Source organism: Gallinula chloropus (genome assembly GCF_964237585.1).
Source record: "Gallinula chloropus genome assembly, chromosome: 2".
Classification (NCBI taxonomy): Eukaryota; Metazoa; Chordata; class Aves; order Gruiformes; family Rallidae; genus Gallinula; species Gallinula chloropus.
Window position 1 is genome coordinate 110481523 of NC_140086.1, and position 11462 is coordinate 110492984.

The 11462-nt window shown below is 38.8% G+C and overlaps 1 protein-coding gene across 1 annotated transcript in view; it reads left to right on the forward strand.

Annotated features, from left to right (window-relative positions):
* Window positions 1-10849, forward strand: part of ITGA9 (integrin subunit alpha 9) — a gene marked incomplete at both ends in the record, with an annotated part of 230158 nt that extends 219309 nt beyond the window's left edge. The window contains one exon of the mRNA XM_084260536.1: window positions 10751-10849. Within this exon, the coding sequence (XP_084116662.1) occupies window positions 10751-10849 (99 nt within the window). The remainder of the gene's footprint in view (window positions 1-10750) is intronic.
* Between the last annotated feature and the right edge of the window lie 613 nt (window positions 10850-11462).

The window sequence follows — 11462 nt, forward strand, 5'->3', positions numbered from 1 at the left end:
CATTGTCTCACATATTGTTTCAGTATTCAGAAAATAACTGAAACTAAGGCTAAAGCTAACTTGAAATTCACCTAAGTAGCAAAACCCACTGTTTTATCCTTTTTGGAAGGAGACACTTTCCTTTACTTAGGGCCTCAAACATTAAATCTTTTTACTATAGGCGAAGACATACAGCTCGCTGTTTTCCATCAGAGGGGAAAAAAAAAAGCAACCACAAAAACCCCAACCACTGCACTTATTCTTTGCCAGTGGTTGCTCTGTATCCTGTGTGTACAAGCCCAAAAACATTTTCTCTCCCTTTTTTATACAGCTCAGGTAGCAGAGGCTAACTACCATTTCCTGGCAGGTCCTTGTTACCAACCCCCTTTCCTGGTGGACAGGTTTCAGAGTGGTATCTCAGCTTTGCAGTGAAATAACATTGCTCTTTGCTCCCCCCGCCCAGAGGTGCACAGGCACATACAGTTATTGTACAAAACTTCTTTGGATTTCAATGTGGGGGAGAAGTCCGGCTTTTCTTTCTCCCTCTCTTTATCTCTCTATATTTCCTCTCTCTATATATATAATTTAGATATATGTAATCTTTCCAGGAAGAATATTTTTCCAATAAAAAAGTCTTCCAAGTGAATGTAACCTACCCATTATCACAGCTGTTTATCTTCAGGTGTTGGGTTTAGAGGTGGGGACAGAGAAGCCTGTAGAAAGTGAGTAGTATTTCATATCCTTGATGAAAGTTGTACCTATTCAGAGCTCATGTGGTTTTTCCTTTCTGTAAAAACAGTTCCAAGAATAAGCAATTATTTAGTATGCTTTAAAATGAAGAATCATAATTGATGTGCAGATAAACAAGGTAGTTGGCTCAACTCTCTGTGGAAACATTTACTAGGGACTAGTGATGGGCAGGGTGGGTTTCAGGTCTCTAAGGTCTTCCCTATAGGGTGATGTAGGTGGATGCACCAGTTCCCTCCTAACTTGTAAAGAATGTTTTCTTCTTCTCTACCATCTCATTTTCAGACCTTATCAACACTGTTTTCTTGTGCTTTCTTCCAAGTTCCTGCCCAGCTTTGACCTCTTGTTTTTCAGTTTCTCACAAAAGTATGATCCCTAACTGCAGAAACTACATAGCCCATACCTGTCCTGTTTGTCCATCAAAACTGAAAAAACTGTGACTTCTTTTGCACACTCTGAAACTTCTCTTTTTGTAGCCCTCAAATCATTGCATTCTGTGTTTTTTCTGATAAACTTCTTGGCTTGTTGCCTTTGTTTTATGCATTTATCTAGGTGTTTCAAGTAGGTTGTTACTTGCTATCTCATATATAAACTTCTCAGGAATACTACTTTTGACACAGATTCTAGGCTCAGTCAGCCTAGAATTAGGCTTTTTCAGTGTTATACTTTTATAAATAATAAAAATGCGTTCAGGTGATAATTCATTCCTGTGCTGCAAAACCAAACATGTCTCTCCCAAACATGGATCATCATTAAGTATAGCAGCTAGGAAGTCTTCAGGAAATGGGGCAGTGGAAGTCCTTGGTGGTGTAAATAATGATGTTTTTAACAGGAGGAGTTCAGTGGATTGATTGAAGTCTGTGTATGTTCTTAAAGAACAGCCAAAACTGTGTTTTATTGTGTTTCCTTTTCTTGGACCAAAGGGAGCATCACAAAATGTTTGTAGACCCTTGGCTTCCCAAGACCAAAAAGGTTTGTATTCTGGCAACAGTGGCTCAAATATTGGGCTTTCTACAGTAGGTTATTTGGGTGATTTGCAGTGCTTTTTGAAACCTGACTAGATGTTAGAGGAAGATTGTGTTTAGACATCATTTATTTGCTCTTACAAGACCAAATAGTTAATGTTGATGTTGTAGCCAAAATGCTGCCTTCTCCAGGCTTGCTGGCTACTATGTAATATTTGTTCATCACCCTCAAGAGCAAGGTTGGCAGTGTTTCAGTGGCAGTGTGTGTCCAATACTTGTGAACTGCCTTTGTTATTTTTCTGGATAAAACGAGCTATAAAAATGAACAACAATAATGTTGTGGCTGAGCATTCTCTCTGGTCTCAGTGTTCTCCAAATGGGAGCTGTGCACGCCAGGGCACTTTGAAAACACCACAGCCATTACAGCTACGTTGCTCTCACCCTGGCACCATGCGAACAAATAGGATCCACTGGCAAGAGAAAGGTTGGGTTGTGGTTCAGAATATCTTTCTGAAAAGAAGAAAGATAGCCATAATTTTAAGGCCTTTTAAACCAGAAAAGGAACACGTGTGTAGACTGAAAAATGGCAAATAAGTACCTACGGTTCCATGGTTCCCCACTGCTGGAATGCAACATGTGTATTTATTGGAAGTAGTTAGCATCCCTCAGACACAAATGCCAAGAACAGAGGAAATGTGACTTGCATAGCCTGAATTCTCTCTTTAAGCTTGGTGTCACAGTGGGAAGTGCTGTGTTATGACTTACACTAGCCATACCCATTTCCTCCTGGTTCAGCTAAACCCATGAAAGCAATTTATTCTGATAATTACAGACACAGTACAACTTTTATTCAAATATTTTTGGCAAGTCACATATATCAAAATAAAATTGTAAAGCTACTTTTTATCGATTCCAGAAATAGTCTTTAATGTTTAGTCTCTGTTTTTCACACAAAGACAGAAATATTTCAGTAGGTTGTGGTTGGTTGGGGTTTTTTTGAGAGAGAGAGGAAATGGAAATTATGGATTGAGATATGTCTTAAATTAATTGCACTTACAGGAATGATCTGTCTAATTAGTGTCCTATTCCCTGCTGAGATTTAGAAATCAGTATGTAGTAATTTCCCCAGACATATCTGCAGTAGACGTTGTTTCTTCTGAGGCTGATAATCAGAGATGAACTTTGGATGATGACTGTATTCATTCTATTTTTTTTTTTTAAATGAACTACTTAGTAAAATTTTGCAACAGGAAAAATTCTTTAAACTATTTGAAAGTGTTTATAAGTTTTACTGTTGGCCAATTCATTTTTTGATTACACTTACAAGTATACTGGTAACATCTGTTATGCTAGTTACTGTACAGTTACCGTCCTGCAAGAAGTTCATGCTTTCATTAAACTCAGATCTTTAGAAGTTCAGTCACTGGAGTTATCTTCATTTCTAATGTACTGTAAGCACTAAGTCCTTAACAAGATATGTAATGTATACACAAGTAAATCAAATGCTTTGTGATTGAGCCTCAAGTGAGGTAAACTAGATCTTACCTACACAGTAAAGATATTCCACTGGTAGACATCAGAACTACCAGCTTTATTCACCACATTAGCAAGTAGGTCCACTACAGCCAACTGAACAACTGGAAGAGAAGTTTGCTAAGAAGTGGTTAGAGGAACAATTTCTTGATGACTGTGCTTTGTGTTTAGAATGGGGTTGACACCCTAGCATCAGTGTCAACAGCGAGGCATGTGATACTGAAAAAACCCCAATGTACTAAATTAGATTGTCTGCGCCAGTGCCCATCTCTGTGTGCGTTTATCTCCTTCACACACTGAAATGCATCTTTTCCATGCATGCTGCCAGTCTGTATTGTATATCCACTTTGAGGCACCTAGCCTTAGTGACTTTTTTTGGGAAAATCTGGTGTTTGAGATAGACGGAAAGCATTTGGTTAAATAAGTAGTTTATTTAATGACCACTTGAGCTAAGTTTATGAATTCACTGACTGTTCCTAGCACAAAAAAAAACCCCAAACAATGCAAAATCCGAAAAAAGGTGCACTTCAAGTTTGTCTTACTATTTCGACATTACAAAGTAACAGCCTAATAAAATATGTATAAAATAAATTTCCTTCTAAAATCTATGGAGGACTACAGATCTTCACTCTAAGTGCCAACAGCAATATCTTCAATCAGTGAGCCAGACTGTGTGGAAGTAAATTAAAAGTTAAGTGCAATTTTGTGTATGTTGCTAAATCTTTTCTGCTATAGCAATGCCTATCCGTTGCAGTAGACTGGGATCTAGATACAGGTGCTAGGTATCAAATTGTTCCATGGTAGCTAAACAAAGTGTTTGTAGAGGGGAACTTATTTTTGAGCATGCTGCTGACCATCCCTTTGCCCTGGCTTCCCAGACACATAAGTATATACAGTGTTGTGTTTATATATAAAATATATATCGTGCATGTATTCAAACACATAGACACACACACACCAGCCACTTGTGGAATGGAGGAGTTTGAAGCAGATGTCTTTATGTTCTTGAAAGTGTCTCATTGATCAGATGTGGATCTACATTGCAGGAAAGTTAAGGGATTTGTCTCTCAAAACGTCAGTGGAAGACTGAATAATTAAAGCCAGACCCCTCAAGTCCTCATGAGCTTACCTTAGCCACACTATCATTCTTCCTCCTAAATATGCAGTTTTGTAACTACAGGCAGGACACATGGCTGCTTTCCAAGCATGCTTTTGCCTCACTGGGGGGGCCCTAACAGTGGCAGTTTGCCAGTCCTCTGTGGAAAAGCTTATATGCCCTCTGTACTGTGGCATGGGTCCTTTAATTGGGAGGAAGGAAGCAATGCATCCTCTTGGAGCTGGTGGCTTGCCAGAATTATCCAGGGCCATAGGAACCCAAGCGCAAAGTATTTTTTCCTACTTCCTTGGTGCTAGTACAGTGAGGTGCACTTAATAATGAGTGATCGATCTCTGCATAGGGAAACACTCCGTGCTTCCCTATGCAGAGATTTGCAGAGACTGGAGGTGTTGATGCTCTTGCTTGGGGTAAGGTTCCTGGCCCCACTTTGAACCATAATTAGTTGCATATTTTCTAGTTGTGGTACTTGTTATAAGAAGGGAGAAGTGTCCAAGGGGTACACACCCCAAAAAAGGTGAGGAGAAGTAGCAAGTTCTTTTGGAAGGGCCACAAAGTGAATGGCTTGGGACCTCTGCCTCGATTAAAGAGATATGGCAGTAGAAGATTTATGGTGTAAGTGCAGACTGCTCATCAGGTATGGCTGGATAGAGCTTAAAGTAGATGAAGAAACTGTGTAATAGAGGAAAGAGCTTGTGGTTCAAGGCACCGAACCCGAAGAATCTTGTCAAAGCCTAGTTTAATGGGAGTTCAGTGGTTCTTAAATGCAAATTTATTTCTTAGTTACACCCATGTCAGTATTTTGATTACTTGTTGGTTTGTACTGTGATCAGTAACCTCCATTAGAAGGCATTTGACAGCAGAACCATATTGATAAAAATCAATACTTTTTTTGTGTAGCAGATTGCATCAGTATATGCTAGAGCGCCTTAATTAAAAAATGTAGAAAGTCTGGCAAAAGTCTATGATATAGTTTTGGGTTCTGTCTGAACATTGTCATTCACAAACCTCTATTCCTAGCTCAGTTACAGCCTCAAAACACTGCTTTATTTAAAGGCATAATGTTTTGTATACAGCAGTGTGTAACTGTTCTTAGCATTTTTTTCTTGCTTCTCAGTGGCTGATATTAATGGGAAAAAAACTTTTAAAAAATGCAAAACATAGTTATTCTTCAAAAGTCTACATTTCAAACTATTTCTCTTTTTATTTGATTGGGGAAAATTAGCCTCGCAATGATAAAAATGCTTTAAATATTTACCTCTCAATTAATAAACTGAAGACAGTGATATTGCTTTTTTTTTTCCCCAGCTGCAGATTAAATTTTATTTTGTGATATCGAAGCTTTTCAAATGTATTTACAATTGGTATCCCAGAGAGATAGCCACTGCACAAAATATGGGTAAATGTTTATACTTCTCGACTTCAGAAAAATATAATGTCCAATAATTAAGTGATCAACCTTTCGATAGGCAGAAAATAGCAACAGAAAAAAGACCATTTTTATGACATTAATTTGGTACTTTGACATCACTTTGAAGACTTCAGTTTGTGTGAGTGCTTGAAGAATGCAATTCTCACTTATTTCTGATTTCTAAAGTATTTAAACCCAACGTGACAGCTAAAGGGAGTTGTGTACACTAGTGAGAGAGACTTTAAATATTCAGGATTGAATAGAGGACTTGACATGGCAAGCAATAGCTTCGCAATAACAGGTGTAATTCCCTAGCCTGCAAATAACGTGGATTTTCTGTTGCTTTACTGTTCGGTTTTGCCAGGAACGTGCTTTTTCTGCTCAGTATATACTGTAGATGGCAGTAAGGTTATGCTAGGAAAGGGTAGATGGCCTGGACTAAATTAAGGGATGTGTGTAAAACCTATGGATGATTTCAGGTTTTGAATCTAAACCACCTATTTATAGCAGCTTACATACTTACTTGAAGCACCTCCAGAAAGGACTGGTTATTGTTTGTCACTTCTGGTAAAAAGCAGGCCAGCTTTTTCTTTCTGTTTTGTTTGGTTCTGCCTGAACTTACTTGGATTTGTTCAAAAGCAAGCAGACATCTTCACAGCTTATCATGGCTGATGTGAAACAGGACAAGTTGTGGATTCACAAACAGTTCAGATGCTCTCTCCTTTCCCTAATGTGGGGCATGAATCCATTGCGAGGGACACTGATAGCCCTAAGATTTTGGGACTGTCTCTATATTCCCAAAGTCTTCCATGGCCCTTTCTCCACTGTGTTTGCACACAGAAGAAACAAAGTAGGACATGGTGCCCTTGGCATAGCAGTTCCTCTCTGGTGAGGTCTACCAGAGTTGAGTAGAGCACAGTGCATGCTGAGCAGTGTCCCACCCCTGATAAGTTTCTTTCAGCTGCACTGACCCAAAAAGCCCATAACTCAAGAAGATCTCCTCAGCTTTCCCAAATAATTTTCACCAAACTGAAATGCTGATTGTAGCTTTCTTTTCTCGTTTCCTGCATTGATTTTGATGGCTGATGACTCTTCTTCCATTATAACCCTTCTATTTCCTACAGTACTTTCTCCTCGTCTCCTGTAAATATGTTCTGCTGTTGCTCTTCCTCCTATGAGTGACTTCCCCAAGCAGGGGTTTACTGATCAAAACATTGTTATCAATCCTTTCCTTGCATGTGGTGGTATGAACACTCAGATTGCATGATGGGGTCACAGCTTTGGACTTAGGTATTTTTTGCCATACATACATATCTGTATGTGCGCATACATGCTTGTGTATGTCTATGAAGTAAAGCCTGCAAGATTTGAACAAAATTAGAGACTCATTGCATGTGAAACATATTGGAGAGTATTGGCTCACTGTAAAAAACCCATTCCACAAATGACATCACAGCAATGTTCCATTTAAGGCTGAGAATCTCTCCTCTCCCAGCTGGAAATCTAGGACTGACTTCCAGCAGTGCTGTCCTCACTGGGTTTTCTGAGTTCCCTTGCAATTAGCCACAGAAAAGAGATCTTCTGGTGTCACTTTTCCCCAGTGACAAAAGAGACAGTATGTACTCCAACCCCATGTTTCATCAACTGTCTTGCTTTGGTCAAAGTATCCTCCTCCCTATTACGTCTGTTATCTCCTCACTGTATGTTAAATTCAGTTGTTCTCTCCAGCTTGCCACAGGCACTTATCAGCCCTCACCATATGGGTTAATATTTTTTAATGAAATGCGTTTATCATAAGGAGATGGGTGTGTGGGTTGTATGGTCGGTTGTGAGACAATGTTGTGATTTCTTCATGGTCACTACCAAAAAAAGCCTGTTCTGATGGTGACAGGGACTCTATCACATTAAGTGGAAATACGCAGTGTTAACACTGAAGAACAGTATCCCATAACAAAACATCATTGCCTTTCAGGGATGGGAAATATATCTAATCCCTGATCACTCTCTTAAAAAAAACAGGAAAACTTAAGGTCCAGTTTCTCTTTTTGCTTGCAGTTAATTACTTAAGTCCTCAAACATAATTTTAAATTACTTGCTGTAAATGATGTGGATAAACATGTAGCTTTGCAGTGGAATCACCTCTGGAAGTAGGATTTCATGCTTCATTAATATTTATTATGATCTTCAGTTCACTTTTTTTGCCCTTTCTTTAACTTGAACGTTATACAAAAGCATTCTGTATCCAGTAACAAAAGAGTAAAATACCAAAACTATCATAACCAGCTTTTAAAGATAATTCCTGAAGCAGATGTTCACAAACAGACATTTTTTATTAAAATAACAGTGGGAAGGAGTTTGCTTTTGTTTGTTTGGCCCTTGAGGAAATTAAAAAGCCTTTCTATAATTTTGATTATAACTTCAAGAGAGGATTTTATTGTACCAAGGATGTGGTTGCATGAAGTATGGAAACCTTAAGGGTTTAAAACCTGTTTTTAAAAGCTACAAATCGAACTTCTCTTGTTAATCTTAGGAAACAAAGTCCTGTGGCAATTTTCATTTTCTAATGTGCAGAACATGTAGGTCTGTTATAAAAACTGATAATACAAAAATGGCACCCAGTTCTTCAACACATCTGCTCCCTGAGCACACATGAGGAGTATTTGCAGATTCCTGTGACTAAAATAAGTACCTACGATTAATCCTACTGGGGTAGAACAACAGAGAAGCAGAGTCAGTTCTTATCTTCTTTTTTTAAACTCTTTTATTACCATAAATAAACAATTCACCTCCATTTTAGCCTGTGATAATCATGAGAAACTTTTGCTGTTGGCTTCAAGTCTCATTGAGGTGAACCATGTTGACATCAATGGTGAAATTTCACTGGGATTTTATGATGGTGCTATCTTGAAGGTCTCTTCTCAAAGTATAGCCTTTGCACTGGTATACCTTGTAGATATGAGTACAAAAATTACTAGTAAAATATTTTCTTGCTAAAAGAACTTGATCTGACTTCTAGAGCAAATTTAAAGGGTAGGGAACTAGAGAAACTCTTATTTAATTTGCTCTCTCTGAATCCTTGCGTTACACTGTTTTGAAAGATGCTATGAGGTGAGGGAGCCATGGCCCTTCAAAAAAGTGTCCATCAGATTATCCACAGATTTTACATGTATTGAGCAGCAGATAAAGCTTTGCTTATGATAGACGAGAAAGAGACTGTGTCTTGTCTGTGCAAGAGACTATGAACACATTACTTTGAAGGTCTGATTCCAGTTATTTGTGGGGGCCTCCAGAAGTTATGGGGGACCTCTGTAAAATTGAGATTGTAAGCACTTATATTTATGCCTACCTACTGTGTATTTGAAAAGGGGTGGTAGGCAGCCATGTAATGTGCACCTATGCACGCAACAGAGTGCACCTGTCTCTAGATTCATAGCAAGCTCCAGGGTTGTGGTCCACAGTTGTCCACAAAGGGGATTTGTTAGACCGTGCTGCAGCTTGGTCCTTTGCACAGAAGCCAAGTGGCAGAGGTGAGGGGTGGTGAAAGGATGGTGTGTGTCTTGTCTCATTTTGGCATGGATTCGGGATGTAGTTGTGGCCACTGGCAAGGACCTGGGCTTTAAGAAGCTCTGCTGGGGAAGCATCCTCAACAGTTTGAAGAAGCTGCCTTTCAGACCCCTGTGAGTTAAAATATACTTGAAGAAAATTGAAGTTGCTAAAGAACTTAAACTAAGAAGCCCAACTTAAGAGAAACTTCGTAGTGATAAAGCAGCATAAAATAGTTCTACGTATAGCCAGTTTGGGAATAAAGGATGGCAATAACTGGTTGGTAAAGGAATGCTAAAGCATCATGTTTTACCCAGCAGGAGTAAGAAAACAAGTTTAGAGTGGTAGGAGTTACATAAATATTTAATAATGATGAACAAACTATTGATTCAGTGGTCTCAGTAGTGCACTGCTAAAACTGAGGAGTTATTCTTGAATGCTTACCAAAGTCTGTTATTAAAATCGGTTTTGTTTATTTGGAAGCCTTAAAAAACCCAGAGATATGAAAGGGGTTTTTATCCCAACTGGAGTGAAAACTGCTTGCATTGTACAAGCGTTTAGGAAACAAGGAGATATGCAAAAGTGATTATCGGTCCTGCAGCACCACGAAAGATTGTGGAGGACTTACTGTTGACGCTCTGCATTTTGTAGGATCAGGCTTGTATTTTGCCTTCCAAAATGTAGGTTACACAACTGGCAACAATGGAACTAGTGAAATTGTTTAGCAAAAAGGAGAGTCTGAAGCTATTGGTTTCCTCTAAAGTATCTTAAAGTAAATCATTCTTAAATAGAAAATTTGAGACCTGGACTTCGAGTGATTGCTGGCAGAAAGAGAAGTATCTGTGGTTGCACAGCAGTGGCTTGATACTTCTGGAGACAGGCATGCCAAAATAGCAGCAGAGCTCTTCAGAAAGGTGGTGGAGCACCTGCATCAGACAATAGACTGTGATGGCTTTTATGGAAGAGAGTTTCTTACAAAAAATGCTGATAGTTGGAATTTGGGGGCTGTATCCCTCTGATCTCTGCTTTTTGTGCAGTTGTGGACACTGAGAGCACAGTTCATAAATCTGTCAGTGTTTACTCAGGACTCAATTGCTAGCCTGGCTTTAGGTACAGATACAAATTTCACATTAATTATTATTTAAAATCGATAAACCTGTATCTGCCTCTTCTGGACTGTGTTTATAGGAAATATTTTATGTGTATATTTTAAAAATCATGTTTCATATAAGAGGGCTCTTCCCTCTGAGTAGTTCTTCTATAAGGAGCTGGGTACTTGTGAAGATTTGGGATCCGGTTTGTTCTCGTTTATGTTGATTCCAGGTCCTCACTAGGAGATACCAGATATTTTAGCTATTAATGCCTGTGCTGTTTTTCTCTGTGTACCATTTTCTGACAAAGCAAGGTTCAATTTAAAGATGCTGTTACTTACCACTGCCATCTCTTCTTGATTTGCAGATGGGCTTCTTCCGCCGGAGGTACAAAGAAATTATTGAGGCTGAAAAGAACAGAAAAGAGAACGAAGATAGTTGGGACTGGGTTCAGAAAAATCAGTGAACTGCCCCAGACAACTAAAGCCCAGTCATGTGACACGTGCTTGCTAGCCTGTAGGTCCTGCTCTCGTATCTTCCATATGTGGAAGAAGGAATCTTCTCCAGATTTTTCGGAGACCCCATTGATGCTGTGTCTTTATCACTCCAACAAGCTAGGGAATGTATCCTGAGGCAACCACTGCAGCCATGTCAGGTGACTGGAGCGATTTACACTTCGTTTAAGAGCTGAACTTTGAACTTTGGTAACCAAGCTGCAGTGCAGAGCAATATTTATGAATCCAACTATGTGGTATACCCTCAGGGGAAGACTGTTACCTAAAAATATTTTTTATAAATATAAGCTTTTTATATTGATTATGTCTTTATATTTGTACCAATGTTTTATAGTTTCTATTGAGTAGCTATATAGTTCACTCAAGCACTGATATCTGGCTAAATCATTGGAAATACATATATGTATATATAAATCCTATTGTATTTGTAAACGTCAATGCAAGAGAGAGAAGAGAGATTTGCAGATAAAAGTTGCTGAATCCTATATGCTTAATTCACAAGGCTTGGTAATGTATGTAGACCATTTATTGGCAATAAGCCAAAGTCTTTTCACTATCTCTTTA